Source organism: Sebastes umbrosus, chromosome 22 (genome assembly GCF_015220745.1).
Source record: "Sebastes umbrosus isolate fSebUmb1 chromosome 22, fSebUmb1.pri, whole genome shotgun sequence".
In the NCBI taxonomy this organism is placed as follows: domain Eukaryota; kingdom Metazoa; phylum Chordata; class Actinopteri; order Perciformes; family Sebastidae; genus Sebastes; species Sebastes umbrosus.
Genome location: NC_051290.1, coordinates 10,749,569 through 10,765,315, shown reverse-complemented (window position 1 = coordinate 10,765,315; position 15,747 = coordinate 10,749,569). Strand labels below are relative to the sequence as shown.

At 40.4% G+C, this 15,747-nt stretch overlaps 2 protein-coding genes across 3 annotated transcripts; both read left to right on the top strand.

Moving 5' to 3' along the window:
• Positions 1-1,527: 1,527 nt before the first annotated feature.
• On the top strand, positions 1,528-8,829 carry si:dkey-46i9.6 (E3 ubiquitin-protein ligase TRIM58). 2 transcript variants are annotated; one of them, XM_037758186.1, is made up of 7 exons: positions 1,528-1,621; positions 3,140-4,099; positions 5,914-6,009; positions 6,124-6,354; positions 7,438-7,585; positions 7,694-7,720; positions 7,810-8,828. In XM_037758186.1, exons 2-7 carry the CDS (start codon positions 3,185-3,187, stop codon positions 8,361-8,363), a joined length of 1,971 nt encoding a protein of 656 aa, XP_037614114.1. In that variant the 5' UTR covers positions 1,528-1,621; positions 3,140-3,184; the 3' UTR covers positions 8,364-8,828. The 2 variants fall into 2 exon arrangements, with proteins under 2 accessions (XP_037614114.1, XP_037614115.1); XM_037758187.1 differs by having other exon boundaries at positions 1,532-1,621; positions 3,210-4,099; positions 7,810-8,829.
• A 1,173-nt stretch (positions 8,830-10,002) lies between these two features.
• On the top strand, positions 10,003-14,810 carry LOC119481356 (E3 ubiquitin-protein ligase TRIM39-like). Its single transcript, XM_037758195.1, has 7 exons — positions 10,003-10,154; positions 11,049-11,625; positions 11,712-11,807; positions 11,886-12,119; positions 13,225-13,372; positions 14,035-14,061; positions 14,159-14,810. The coding sequence occupies exons 1-7, from the start codon at positions 10,117-10,119 to the stop codon at positions 14,680-14,682; spliced, it is 1,644 nt and encodes a 547-aa protein (XP_037614123.1). The 5' UTR covers positions 10,003-10,116; the 3' UTR covers positions 14,683-14,810.
• The last annotated feature ends 937 nt before the right edge of the window (positions 14,811-15,747 follow it).

Here is a 15,747-nt window from a genome sequence, read left to right as displayed (position 1 = left end):
TAAAAATGGATTTGATTGTCCTCCTTAAAGGACCAGTGTGTAACATTTAGGGGGATCTATCAGCAGAAATGGAATACAATATTAATCGGTATTTTTTCTTTAGTGTATAATCACCTGAAAATAAGAATCGTTGTGTTTTCATTAAGTATACTATCGTGGTGCCATTCTGATAATCAAACATCATCAAAATACTCATATTGCACATCAAACTTAGTAATAATAATCAACAGAGATGTAAGAACAATAAGAACGTACCGGGGACGCTACCAAAGGCACAGAACGTAGATGATTGAAGCAAATTGAAAAAGGTGGAGTGAAGACAAAAAACCATGACCTGCTCTCAATTAACTTCCTGACTGACTCACATGGTACAAAAGGTCACAAGGTTAAATGAATACACTGATGTTATACAAACTTCTGCCAGCAGGGGGAGACAAACCAAACTAAAGGAAAATAATATCCTGATGGAGACAGAACAATGCTCAAAAACTCACCCAACTTGGCACATGTATCACCTACATGTCTGAAGTTTGGTAGACAGATATAACATGTGGATATGTACAAAATAGCCTCTTGGAGGTAAACTGTAACCCCAACAGGAAGTCAGACATTTTTAATTTCATGTCTCATTTTAGGCCATTTTTAGCCTTTCACAGACGCTGTACTTTAACAAACTCCTCCTTGAAATTTAATCAGATCGACTACAAATTTGGGCAGTACTATGTCAACACCTTTATGATGAAACGTTATCAAAAACTTTAGTTTTCATGAAACAATGTTGAAAAAAAATGCTTTTTGCCATAAAAAAAGGAAGGAAGTTATTGTAACTTGAGCGTACATTCTCCAGTGTCCTCCATATTTCACATGCTGGATAAGAGTCCAGATCTGAAGACATCTAAATGCCAATATTGACCCTTTTGGCCCCTGTTCAGACCTGGCATTAACATGCGTCCTGAGTGATCCGATCACAAGTTGACAGCTTTAAATACGTCTGTTCACACCTGCGTCTCGAGTGACCACTTGTGATCGGATCTCACTTCCCTCGCTTTATATGCAAATAAACACGTAATAAACACGTGGCTACTACAGCAGATGTTGTGACGTAATATTACAGGAATGATTCGTGAATTCGGGTACATTTTATTAACATCAAAATAAAAGGTTATTGTACTGCCAGGAATGTGGTCTGAGTGATCAGATCTCAATGCGGCCTTGAGTGCGTTCACCTGTTTTTAGAACTGTCCACTTTGTGATCCGATCACTCAGGACGCATGTTAATACCAGGTCTGAACAGGGCCAGAGTCATAGCGCCACCTACTGGCCATAAAAGATTCACTTCACCTTAACAGAAGTCAAACATAATGAGCTTTATCGAACTGGAACTTCTTCTTTTGTTGTTGGACTGCTGGTATTGTCCAAAGGGTTAAAGCCACTCCTCCAGTGAGGGCCATGGCCAGGGGGTATAAATTTGTATCTGGGGTAAAAAGAGAGGGAGGGAGGGGGTATATTTTGGGTCTTAGGTGTGTGTGTGTGTGTGTTAGTGGGGGGGTTTGAGGTGGCGGTAGTCACAGCCTGTCTCATGTATCAGTGTACAGCAGAGCCTTGATGCAGCTGCTCTCTGGTGAGTGTCCCCATGTCACTGCTTTTCTGTCCTCTCCTGCGTTTTCATGTCTTTAAAACTGTCACATCTGCTTCTCTGTGCACCAGTAGGTCTCTTAGGGGAGTGTTGTTTTGTATTTTTTAATATTACTGTTTTAAGAGCTGTGACCTGACCTTTTTTTTTTAAGTTGCACTGCAGTTCAGGAAAAGACTTCAATCGTAGCTACACATTTGGATTTTTTGAGGTGTCATGAAGTATTTCCATGTCAAAATAGATCTAGATTATTGTTTAGAGCAGGGTCAGCACTGCAGCATAGGTCACTGGCTGCACCAATATTTTTGGAAAGCCGTTAATCTCCTGTGCTGTTAATACCTACATGTAGGCCTCAAGCAGAGAGCTGCTCATGTTTTAAGTCAAACTCACTTACAGCTTGTAAACTAATTAAACAAGCATGATGTATTTAGCCAGATTATCAGCAGATATTAGCTTATCACAAATATATTGTCTGCCGCTGAGTACGAATATTGGCAGTAAATGCCAAAAATATGTTTGAGATATAAAAACAGTGCTGCCATTACACAGTGTGTCCACCAGAGGGCGCTGACAAGTTTATTTTTTAATTGTTAAATATCGCCCCCAGTATATATCTTGGTCTAAATTCAAGTACCTTAATCTTTATAAAAAATGTTTCTTTATGTCATGTGTTTGTATTAAAATTGAATGTCAGTTGATATTATTATTATTATTATTATTATTATTATTATTATTATTGTTATTATTATACTTGAACCTGATCGATACCTGATTTTTGAGTCCGATTGATAATTGAGAGTTTAATAAATAAAACACATATAATATATATATATACATTTATGAAATAATAATAATAATAATAATAATAATAATGATATCAACTGACATTACATTTTAATACAAACACATGACATAAGCAAACATTTTTATAATGATTAAGGTATATATTTTATATATATATATATATATATATATATATATGGCCGCCACTGGGATCATAATAATAATATTAATAATAATAATATTAATAATAATAGTAATAATAATAATAATAATAATACATTTTAATTATAAGTGCCTTTCAATAAAATATTAAAAGATGACAGTAGAAAGAAAATGTAATAAGTCAAAGTTTTTTACATAAGCATAGACATAAAAAAGCATAGACATAAAAAACAAAAAAATATTTATATGAAAAAATAAAAATAAATGTAAAAACACAGTAGATTTACTGTAACATCTTTAAATGACCTCGGGAAAGGCAGTGGCAAACAGGAAAGTTTGAAGTAGACAAGAATAAAACAAACAAAAATAAACACAGTCTGACAACACTCTCCTAAGTCTCACAAGGGCTCATTTATTACAAAAAGAAAGACTACATTGTGACATATTTGGCTTGAATTTGTAACAATAAATGAGTCCTGTCATACTCTGCTTATTAAATTTGCATGAAAATGACCCCGAATGAAGTCCCGCCATCTAACCCCAGCGACCTCAATATCACAGCAGGTTTGATGCCCCGCTCAGAGCCCGGTTGCTTGCGCTGAAAAAATGACCCTGCCTCTCCGCCGTGCAGGAATGGCCACCACAGGGAACCTTTCTGAAGAGCAGGTGCACTGCTCCATCTGTCTCGACGTCTTCACCAACCCCGTGTCCATCCCCTGCGGACACAACTTCTGCCAGAACTGCATCCTGGGATACTGGAAAACCAGCCCTTTGTACCAATGTCCTATGTGTAAGAAGTCTTTCTACAAAAAGCCTGACATTAGCATCAACACGGTCCTGAGGGAAATCGCACAGCAGTTCAAGGAGATCAGGGTTAGAGGTGCAGAAGAAAAGGTGGAAGACGAAAAAGAGAAGAAGTGGACGATGGAGAGAAGGAAAAAGGAGGATGAGGAGAGGCTGTTGGAGAAAGATCAGAAGGAGCAGCTTCTGGTGGAGCTGAAGGAGCAGCAAGAAGAGGTGAGGAGGAAGAGAGAGAAAAAGGCGCTACCAGAGGAGTTACCACCGCTGATCCCCCCGGTGGCAGCACCCCAAACCTCTCCTCCACCGTCACCCCAAGCCACCGCTCAGGGGCCGCCACCGCCGCCCCAAACATCACCCCCACCTTCACCTCAAATCCCTTCTTCATCTCTTCAAACCTCACCTCCACTCATACCTACTTCCTGGGAGGAGGTCCTCTGCGATGTTTGCCTCGGGGACGGGAGGCCAAAAGCGGTCAAATCCTGCCTCGTGTGTCTCACCTCCTACTGCGAAGAGCACCTGAGATCTCATTCCGCCAGGTTCACCAAGCACAAGCTGATAGAGCCGGTCGCCAACATGGAGGACAGGATGTGTCCGAAGCACGAACGGCTCCTGGAGCTGTTCTGTAAGAAGGATCAGACGTGTGTGTGCGTGCTGTGCACGGAGACGGACCACAGGTCGCACTACACCGTCCCCGTGGAGAGAGAATGGATGGAGAAAAAGGTGAGACGGATTTGTTGTTATCCTAAATCAAAGATATAGTTTTAGTTAGACAAATACATGCAGACGTTTCAATCCCAATGGAGCGTGGAAGTGGACGTAGTCACCGTGACGTCACCCATTGGTTTGTGGACTGCCGTTTTGAAGCGTTGAGTTCGACAATTTGGCTGTCGCCATCTTTTTTTTTTGGAACCAGAAGTGACAAGAGAGGGTGGAGCTAAGCACAACTGAATGCTGAATAAGACATTTTTACTAGGGCTGTCAAAGTTGACGTGATAATAATCGTCAACGCAAATTTGTTTTAACGCCATTAATTTCTTTAACACGTTAACGCAAACGATATTTCGGAGGTTGTAACGGGCTCGGTTTTAAAGCTAGAGTAAAGATGAAACTAGAAAACCTAAAGAATCCATTGGTACCAACCATGTCATACTAGATTGTCTCAAAGGAGGCGAAATAACGCTCCAAAGTTACACTAAATTATGGTGAGGAAACAATGTTCAAAGGGGTCACTTGACCTCTGACCTCAAGATATGTGAATGAAACTTGGTTCTGTGGGTACCCACGAGTCTCCCCTTTACAGACATGCCCACTTTATGATAATCACATGCAGTTCTGGGCAAGTCATACTCAAGTCAGCACACTGACACACTGACAGCTGTTGTTGCCTGTTGGGCTGCAGTTTGCCATGTTATATTTTGAGCATATTTTTTATGCTAAATGCAGTACCTGTGAGGGTTTCTGGACAATATCTGTCATTGTTATGTGTTGTTAATTGATTTCCAATAATGTATACATACATACATTTGCATAAAGCGAGCATATTTGTCCACTCATATGTTGATAAGAGTATTAAATAATTGATAAATCTCCCGATATGCGATTAATCGCAATTAGCTATGGACAATCAAGCAATTAATTGTGATTCAATATTTTAATTGATTGACAGCCTCAGTTTTTAGGCGACCACAATTAACTTCCATGAACTTAAAACACACTGTGAAAGGGTTAAAGTTCTAAGACGAAAACACGGACAACTCCCAGACCGGACAACGGCGAGGTAGCGACCTGGCCATTAGAAAGAATGCATGTTCAAGGCACTTCCGCATTGGCTTCACTTTTCAGACAAAACAATAGAGCAAAAAAAACTTGAATGTAGGGTTGGTTAAGATTAGCAACATTTTTTGTTATATTAGTTGGAATTCTCATTATATTCCGACAGCAATCAACAAATCAAATGCTCTGAAAATAAAAAAAGAGAAAAGAAATCCGGCATCTGCGGCTGTCTAAGGACTGTAATAAACCCGAGTTAAAGACTTTTGGAGCTAGTCCTGCTAGCTACTTTCATTGGAAAGGAATTGGCAACACATGGCTGGGTTTTATGTTTGGATCATTTTTAAAAATCTGGTTTACTTTTGCAAATTTCTCAAGATCACGACCCTGCCTTTAAAGGCATAAACACAGATTCGACCCAGATGACAACAACTACCTGACACTTTTTCTCTGTAGTAGAAGAAAGAACCTTTAAACTGAATCTAATTGCACTCTTCCCAACATGTTTTAGGTTTAAGCCTGATTAGTTATGCTTCCATAGAGCAGCTTCACCACTTTCTAGTGGTTGTACATAACAGGACTTACGCCTGTCATCGTGAAAATCATTTCCTGATGGGGCGCACATGGCAGTTGTTGTGTATTCATATCAGCAACATATGCTTTTGCCTACCAAAACCAGGACAACAATTACAACTGTAAAAGTGAAAATGGAGATATGTGTGTGCCTGTCATCAGCCTTGTTTGTGTCATGTCATGTTGTGCAGGCGCAGCTGAAGAGGACAGAAATAGACGTCCAGCAGATGATCCAGGACAGAGTCAAAAAGGTGCAGGACATCAAACACTCTGTGGAACAAAACAAAGTGAGTAATCCTGTAATATAAATCACAGAGTTGCTGGTACATTAAAAGTCTAATACCACCAGTAAATGCATTTACACAAAGATTATTATTCAACATATTGTCTGTATATTCAAGGGCAGCGCTCAGAGAGAGGTGGAGGAAAGCATGCAGGTTGCCTCCGAGCTGGTGCGCTCCATCCAGAAGACTCAGGCCGAGCTGGTTTTGGCCATCGAGGAGAAGCAGAGGCAGACGGAGAGTTGGGCTGAAGGCCTCATCGCTGAACTGGAAATAGAAATCGCTGAGCTGAAGAGGAGGAACACGGACTTGGAAAACGTGGCTCGGACCGACCACATTCACTTCTTAAAGGTGAGAGAGCATTTTCGTTTTAAAGAGAACCTATTGTGCTTATTTTCGGGTGCATACTTGCATTTTGGGTTTCTACTAGAACATATTTACATGCTTTAATGTTCAAAAAAACTTTATTTTTCTCATACCGGCTGTGTTGCAGCACCTCTTTCCAACCTCTGTCTGAAACGCTCTGTTTGAGCTTCTGCCTTGCCTCCAGTCTGCTCTGATTGGTCAGCTGGCCCACTCTGTTGTGATTGGTCAACCGAACCAAACTCTTCGGACTCCGCTCCAGCTCTGCTCTATCTAGCTTTGTTTGAGGGCCTGCCATACTAGCCGCTAGGCAGGTATTATGCAAATGTGTTACTTGGTGACATCACAACGTTACGGGAGAAAAGGCGGGACTTCAAGCGAGGCGTTTCAGGCAGTTCAGGAGCAGTGTTTCTCCCTTTTACATGCACAATAAACTATATAACACACTAAAGGAAAGGGAAAAAGTACAAAAGTATAATAGGTCCCCTTTAAAGAGCAAAGTCGGGGATCATTTTAAGGATAAATACAATTGTTTTTAAGGTGTAGATCTTAATTTGAAATTCCAATCCATTGAGATGTTTGGCATCTGTATTTCATGCTGAAACATTTTTGAAAGTGCATCTCTAAGACCAGAGTTTCCATTCTTGCATTTCATTGTAAAGAAGAGAGCTTTTTGTTGTTTTTTTCCTCCGCTGTCTGACTAAAAGGTATAATTATGGTAAAATCAACTATTCCATTGGCTTTTCTTCCATCATCTGCTTTGTGCTGGAGCAACAGTGCCATCTTCCTGTTCTGAACTGCAATGCACATAATTTAAAAATAGAAGAGGCTGCCAATCATTTTGGAAATCATCTCTACGATCTTGTTTGTTTATAAAGTAGGTGAATATCATTTGAAGAGGACTAAATCCAAAAGAAAAACAAGCTTCCTGATAATTATTACTTGAAATTTCGTAAACAAAGATGAATACAGTTTTACAGAATGTGCTATTTTTCATTGAAATTGTGGATATGCTTTTGTGTTTACTAACTTGTTTTTTTATGTCTTGTCTTGTGCTCCATCTCTCCGTAGAGCTTCCCAGCCCTGATCACCCCTCCTTCTGTCAAAGACTGGTCTGAGACCAGTGTTCCCACTGACATATGTGTAGGTATGATCAGGAGATCCGTGTCCAAACTGGAGGCGACGTTAAACGAAATGATCGGCAAATTGGCTGAAAGTGGTAGGATTTCCTTTAACATGTATATCTTTCTACGTGTTTCAGTTTGATTTTTAAATTGAGAGCATCACCACAATAACCTGGATCTAAAAATCTTCTTTTTTTTTACAGAGATCAAGAAGATTCTGAAATATACAGGTAAAGTTCTTTTTTTTGCATTTGATCTTTTCAATATCTTGAAACTCTAAAACAAAATAAATCCTTCTTTATGTCTCGTGTTTCTGCAGTGGACGTCACTCTGGACCCGGACTCAGCCAACCCGTGGTTGCAGCTCTCTCAGGACAGACGTCAGGTGAGACACCTGGGTGCGTGGCAGGACCTCCCGGACAACCCTGATCGCTTCGACACGGTGGTCATCGTCCTGGGCCGCGAGGGCTTCACCTCGGGGAGACATTACTGGGAGGTCCAGGTGGGGGACAAGGACGACTGGTACATGGGCGTGGCAAGGTCTTCTGTCAACAGAAAGGGCAGGATCTCTATAAGCCAAACCCAGGGCTACTGGGCTCTGGCCATGAAGAAAGGCCACGGGTACCGGGTGTCAACATCCCCGCCAACGCCACTCCCCCTCGACTCCAAGCCCAAGCGAGTGGGTGTGTACGTGGACTACGAGGAGGGGCAACTGTCCTTTTATGATGTGAGGGCCTGGACCCATATTTACACATTCAAAGATACGTTCAAAGAGAAGATCATGCCCTTTTTCTACCTGTACTGCTGCGACAAAGCCTCCGATACCATCGCGATCTGTCCCGTGAATGAGAAAAGTCTGATCAAGCAAAGTTAAGGACAAATTTGACAGTAAAAACAGCACTCAGTGAGAACTGACTTATTTTGTTGTAGCCTGAACTTGTTTTGATGAAATCTTGTATTTTATGTTTTATGTATGTTCATTATGTATAGTGTAGCTCAACAAATATAGTTCCACAAAGCCTTAAAGGGATAGTTCGGCATTTCAGCAAATATGCATATTCACTTTCTTGCCGATGTCTGTACACTGAATATAAAGGTAGAACTAGCAGACGGTTAGCTTAGCTTAGCATAAATGGGAAGGGTGTTATGTTCAAGAATATTTCTTTGTGTTTTGTATGGATTAAAGGGACAGTGTGTAGGATTTGACAGCATCTAGTGGTGTGGTTGCAGATTGCAACCAACTGAGAACCCCTCCGCTCACGCCTCCCTTTACAAGGCTGCGGTAACGTGAGCCGCCGGGCGCAAAACCGTGGTAACGCCGTTCGCCTCTCTCAGAGGCGAACGGCGTTACCATAATATAACTACTTTAGGAGCAATGGAAGTCAGACGGCGGCTGGCGGTACCACGGTTTTACACTCTGCGGCTCACATTACCACAGTTTCGCAACTGTGTTGGAGAACTACGGTGGCCTTCAGGTAGCGTAAAAGCACGCAAGGCTCCCGCCAGAGCCAGTGTTTGGTTTGTCCGTACTGTAGAAATCTGGCGGAGCAACATGACGGACTCCGTGAAGATGTAGGATATGAAGGGCTCATTCTAAGCTAACGAAAACACAACAATTCTTAGTTTAAGGTGATTATACACTAATAAAAACATAGTTATGAATTTTATATTCCATTTCTGCTAAATGCCCTGGTTTCCTACAAAATTACGTTCCCATACAACTGAACTGCAATTATGTTTCAAGGGAAACATATTTTCTCCCGTTTTAAACATTTGGTTAACGTTGCAAATCGAAACAAAACACGCATCAAAACTACTTAGTTAGGTCTAGGCAACAAAACTACTTGGTTAGTTTTGGAAAGAAAACATCCTGGTTTGGCTTAAAATGACTACATTTGTAACGTTATTTAAGTTACGGACGTAGATTAAAATAAGAAGACGTGGAATTTTGGTTTCACACAGTACACGAACAGCAGTCTCCTGGGTGAAAGTCCTGTGTTTGTTGGACCCATCCACCATGCACATCATTAGAAATATATTTGTGATATGTCAAAACAAATGTAATCCGCAACAAAATATGTTTCCCTCGAAACATATTAAAATGAATGTGAACACAATTTTTAGGAGGCGGGGCTAAGCTGTTTCCCCCTGTTTCCAGTCTTTATGCTAAGCTAACCATATTTACCATGCAGACATCAATGGTTTTGATCTGCTCATATAACTCTGAGCAAGAATGCGAACACACATATTTCCTGAAACAAACTATTCCTCTAAATGCATGACATTTTCAAAAACATCAAAAGAAAATATAGTTTCTAGATCTCTGATTTCATGATTGCATGTTGATTTTTAATTCAGTGGGATTGATGCTGCAGGTTGTATGCTGAGTAGAAGTGTGTTCATGATTCATAACAATAAATGTTCTCTCAAATAATCCCAAATTATTTCTGGCTTTATGAACTTTTGGACTGTTAAGTTTCATTTCAGTGAAGTTATGTCACTTGACCACTCCCAGTACAGTAAGTGGAGCTGCCTCAGTTTCTCAGGGCTCGTCTCGAGGAGATGAGTATTGAACTGTTTGTGGTGCCATAATTTCAGCGTACGGTCTTGCTTGTGAGAGACGGTTAATGGATCTGGAATATACAGAAGAACTGCGAGAAGTCAGGTGAGTCATATCTAATTTATTTCAAGTAATTTAGCTGTTGTTTTTGATTTTGAAATACAGAACTGTAAGTATGTGATGCAGGATGTGCAAGCTGATTCACACGTGAAAATGACTCATTGGGCGGGTCAGTATTCACATTGTCAACAGCCTAAAAATAGACTTGACTCCAAAGACTTATCTAACTTTTGGGCTCTTTTTTCCTCAAATTTTTGTGTCTGTATTCAGTACAAGGCAAAAAAAGCCGGAAAGAACCAACACATTCTCACTGCCAACTCATCAAATACCAATGCTTAGTCACTAGCCAAAGTACGCTTCTGACTATGACGCTCTAGGTAGCCCTCTGGAGTCAGTTTTGAACACTTTTATCAAGCTGAGAGTTTGGTGGTCCTCCTCCAAGAAATTTTGAGTGTGTCAAGCACTTCATTTCCTGCATTCTGGTGAATTTTTCTGCACTAATTTCTGCCTTTTCTGCATCAAGTTATGGTGGAAATGTATTTATGTCTTGAGGTCATGCCAGTTTGCATGCCAGTTTTCTCTTGCCAATATTTGGCCTAACTTTGGAGTGTTATTTAGCCTCCTTTCCAACAAGCTAACATGACATGGTTGATACTAATGGATTCCGACGAATAGGTTTTTCTAGTTTCATATGATACCAATATCTTCACTCTAGCGTTAAGCCTCTTAAAGACAGTAATGTAAGACAGACAATTAAAGACAGTAATGTGCGATTATTTTTTAAGGGGTGCTGAGATGAAATTTGATTTGAGTGATTTGAGCACCCCTAAAAAGAGTCTTAAATCGCCAATGGCAGTGACCAAGCTACGGTATTTGACGAGTTGGGAGTGTTAAAAGAACAGATATATAAAGCATTTTAATCACATTTCTCTCACACAGAGATTCCATAATGTCATCATTCAATGTCCCGGAGGATCATTTCCAGTGTCCGATCTGTCTGAAGGTCTTCAGCGACCCGGTCACCACACCTTGTGGTCACAACTTCTGCAAGATGTGCCTCAGCGAGCACTGGGACAAGAGTGACTTGTGCAGCTGCCCGACGTGTCACAAAAGATTCTACGTGAGGCCTGAGATCTCCACGAACATGGTCATCGAGGAGATTTCAGTCCAAATAAAGAAGAGGAAAGTCGAGACGCCAGAAAGCGCTGATGCACCGTGGCAGGTGAGGTGCGATGTGTGCGCAGAAATGAAGTTCAAGGCCCTGAAATCCTGCCTAGTGTGTCTGACGTCATACTGCGAGACCCACCTTGAGCCGCACCAGAGAGTTCCCTCCCTGATGAGACACAAGCTTGTCGACCCGCTGGAGAACCTGGAGGAGAGGATGTGCGAGAAGCACGAGAGGATCCTGGAGCTTTTCTGCAGGGATGAACGGGTGTGCATCTGTCTGCTGTGCAGCGAGACGGACCACAAGTACCACGAGATGGTGCCCATTGAAGAAGAAGGGGCTCAACAGAAAGTAAGTTGTTAAATGCCTCAGAAACTTACATAAAAGGACTGCTTAGCTCAATCACTTTTTTTTTGTCTTGAAATTGTATATTTTAGGAAAATATTGAGTCCAAGAAAGCAAATATCAAGTTGATGATTGAGGACAGAATGGAAAAGATGAAGGAATTCACAGACTCTTCTGAAATGAGCAGAGTGAGTACTTGGGAAAATGTTGTATTTTACACTTTAATATAAATCGCTTCTAATGACATGATTTTATTCTTTTTATAGGAAAAAGCAAATCAAGAGATTGATGACAGTGAAACACTTTTCAATACTCTGATGGATCATGTACGAGTGGCACACACTAAGCTCAAATCAAATATTGATAAGAAGCTCAGAAAATCCCAAGAGAAAGACGAAGCGATGATCGAAGAGCTGCAGGAGGAGATCGCCCGACTAGAGAGAAAGCACTCTGAGCTGGAGGAGCTTTCACAAACTGACGACCACCTTCTTCTTCTGCAGGTCAGTCAACGCTCACGTTATTTGTCCCCGTCTTTCCCTCCTTCTGCATCATTTCCTCGCTCCTATGCATTTTCACATTTGACGTAGTAAATGATGGGAGACCCAAACAATTTAAGGGTCATAAGGACAGAAAATAAAACAATAAGAGAAATGACATTCGCCTACTGAATTAAAATTTACACAATGGCCAAAAATGCTGTCAGTAGTCAACTTTCCATCCAAATGTAGTGCAAATTGTAACTGAATGTCCAGAAAATCTGCAAAACTCAATGCAAAATAATGCGTTTTTTTTTTCTTTTTCCAGCTCAGCTGAGCGTAAAAGCTTCTTTGAAATATATTTAAAATCAGGTGGCTGGAAACACACTTTGCAAGTTGACCAAAAAGCGAGAAATATGATATATTCATTCAAGGAATTGTTTGACATGTTTGGGAAATAGTCTAATTATTAATTTAAGAAGACAGCGATTACTTAAAAGTAAGTGTTTTTCTCCTTCTGACCAGAAATGTGGGCTTTCTTTTGGGCATGAATCTCTTTGGCAGTTTATGGTTCCACATGCTGCTGCTGTCCTTTTCTCCATTAGGATCAATATTGAGATGAATATTCTGAATGCACTGTATATATGTCCAAAGAATGCTTCAAAAACCTGAATAATATCGGCATATCCCACATGTCTTAATCGTAAAATGTTCCATTCGGAATAAGACCTAACTCAGAATATGCAAACGGAATATGCAATTTACATGATCTGTATCAAATTCGAAATATTGTCATATTCGTGATAACAGTTGAATATTAGTGTGCAAGTAAACATAGTCTGTTTTTCCCTGCGTCAGTATTGGTTTACTCCGGGTGTTCAGGTTACCTCCCCCATTTCCAATTTGGACAATAAACATGTTGAATTGTAGTTTTGGTGGGTCTTAAATTAGAGTTGTAAGACAATATTCAGAATAAAAGTGGAATATCAGTGTGTCTGTAAACATAGTCAGTGAGACAGTGTGAGACAGGACTACAAAAAAATGTCTGGCTTTAATGGTTGGCTTTAAAAAAAAAAGATTAAATATAGGCCCGTGCCACTCATGATCATGTGTTTGTGAATCATTTCAGACTTTGCAGGCCCTGCGCACCATATCAGACACCAAGGACTGGTCAAAGATCAGGGTTTACTCAGACATGTGCGTGCAGACGCTGAGGAGAGCCATGACTCATCTCGTTCACACGTTCCAATCAGAACTGAAAACTCTGACAGACACGGGTAAATATCTTTTTGCTTCATAGACTGTTTATATATACACTTTATGCTTTAGACTGACATGTCAAAACATAAATCCACAACCAGAAATATATGTTTACTGTAAATACTTTTACTGTATGTACTTCTGACCAATGTAGCTGTCAACTGGCCATCCTGAATTGTGATTGGCCAGAGGGATGTGCAATATTTTGAAATTGCTACATGGCTCTGACGTAGTATCCTCACCACTCTTCTGAATCGATGCCAGTCTATGATTAATACTCATAGCTGGAAGGTTATTCATTTGACGTGTATTTCACATAGGTTTGTACTTGTTGAAGGAACATTTTCCCACCAAGAATGGACAAGCAATACTTATGCTGTGTATCAGGGCCCAAAATGAAACACAGGAAATTAATTAATATAGAATATCATACATTTTCTATAGTCATTGATTTCTTTGTATATCTATTTCTGTGTACCCGTCCTCCCTTCGGTTAAGGCCTGCTTGCGTGTGCGTGTGTGTCAAGGTCAGCTAATCAGAATCGTCTATCTTAAACCTCTAATTTAAGAAGTTCCTCAGACACCAAAAATACAGACAGGGGTAAATATCTTTTTGCTTCATCAGTGATCTCCGTTTTATTGAGTTTAACATAACTGAAGTGTGTTTTCACATCTGACAGAACTGACCAGGATGAGACAATATAAAGGTGAGATCATAAATACATTTAATTTGCTCTTTCTCGTTGATTAAATTAACTTATTATTAGTAAAAATGAGAGTTTTAACTAAACTTTATTTTCTCAGAGTCGGTCACCTTCGACCCCGACACGGCTGGTCAGTTCCTTGTGGTGTATGAATTTGGGGCACGTTTGAAGTACAACAAAATGGCAAATCTCTCATCGCCTGATGATAACTTAGAGAGGTTCGACGGTCCCATGGCTCTAGGGACGAAGGGCTTCACCTCTGGGCGACACTACTGGGAAGTCGAAGTGGGCATGAGAACCGACTGGGACGTCGGTGTTGCCAAGGAAACAGTAGACAGAACAGGGAGCATCACAGTGAAAAAAGAAAATGGCTTCTTCGCCATAGGAAAGAGGCGTTCTGATTATAGAATTCATTCTACACCTTACACGGTCCTTCACCTGTATCCCAGGCCAAATAATGTAGGTGTGTATGTGGACTATAATGAAGGCAGAGTCTCTTTCTACGATGTGGATAGGAAGGTGCACATTCACTCTTTCACGGGAGAGTCTTTCACGGAGAAGCTGTTCCCGTACTTCTATCTGTACAGCTGGGCCAAGAAGTCAAAGTCTTTGCTTATTACCTAAATGTAAGATGAAGTGTTTCTTCTTTCTCATATTCGCTCCTGCCAAAAAGCTAAAGAATAATTAACCAGTATAATAAATGTGAGGTCAAAACTCACAACTCCCATGACGTCGTCCAAGATTAAACCATTCGAAACCCAGCACATCTTCTAAAATACTCATTGTTGAGTAATCTGATCAAAAACAGAAATTAGTAACTGACCGGTCACTTAAGCCTTGCCCCTCTTAAGTGTGATTTATGCTTGCTGCACACATGTCCGCACGGACAAAGTGACGACACGGTCCTTCGCGGGGGTTTGGTGTGGCAGGTTTTTTGCCTATCCATGCACAGATTTTTCTTACTGTGCGGAGACGTAGATGTTCGTTTAAAAAGAATTTAAAAGATCCAAATGTTTCCTCGTTACAATTCCACGTCAGCTCATGTCCGTACGAACATCCTTGCGGAAAGTATAACTAAGGCTTTAGTTACTAACCTTTCCATTCTTGCATGCAGTGTTGACAATTTAGCAACTTTCTGGCAAGATTTGGCGAATTTTAAGACCCTTTAGTGACTTTGGATAGACCATAACTTTTCCCCCCTGTGACTACCTAACGACCAATCACTAACGGCCATTGTTTGTTCGGGGAGCTCCCTTTCCTTTGTTTTAATTGTAAATTATTTAAACTGACAATGTAGGTTTCAGTTTTTGTTCTCAAAGTACAGTACACAGAGTTTAACAGCGTTTACAAGAGTGAGCTTATTCCAGTGTCTCTCTTATTCATGATATTGAAGTTCCACAGTCTGTACAACTGCCTACATTTAAAAAATGTTAAATTAGAGGTACATTAAATGCATATTGATATCATGATAATGATAAAGCTAGTTAGAGTCAGTTAATTCATTTTTTAAAATGTATTTATTTAAAATATTAAACACAGTCAGCGGAGGTATGAATTGTGATGCGTTCACTTACTGATATGGATAGAAGTATTTATTGAGTTCATGTTTGCCGTGGGTCCAAATTCAAAGTATCACACACTATCAGAGGGGGGTAGGGGCACTCAGTCATTTTGAGGTAGACAGACAGA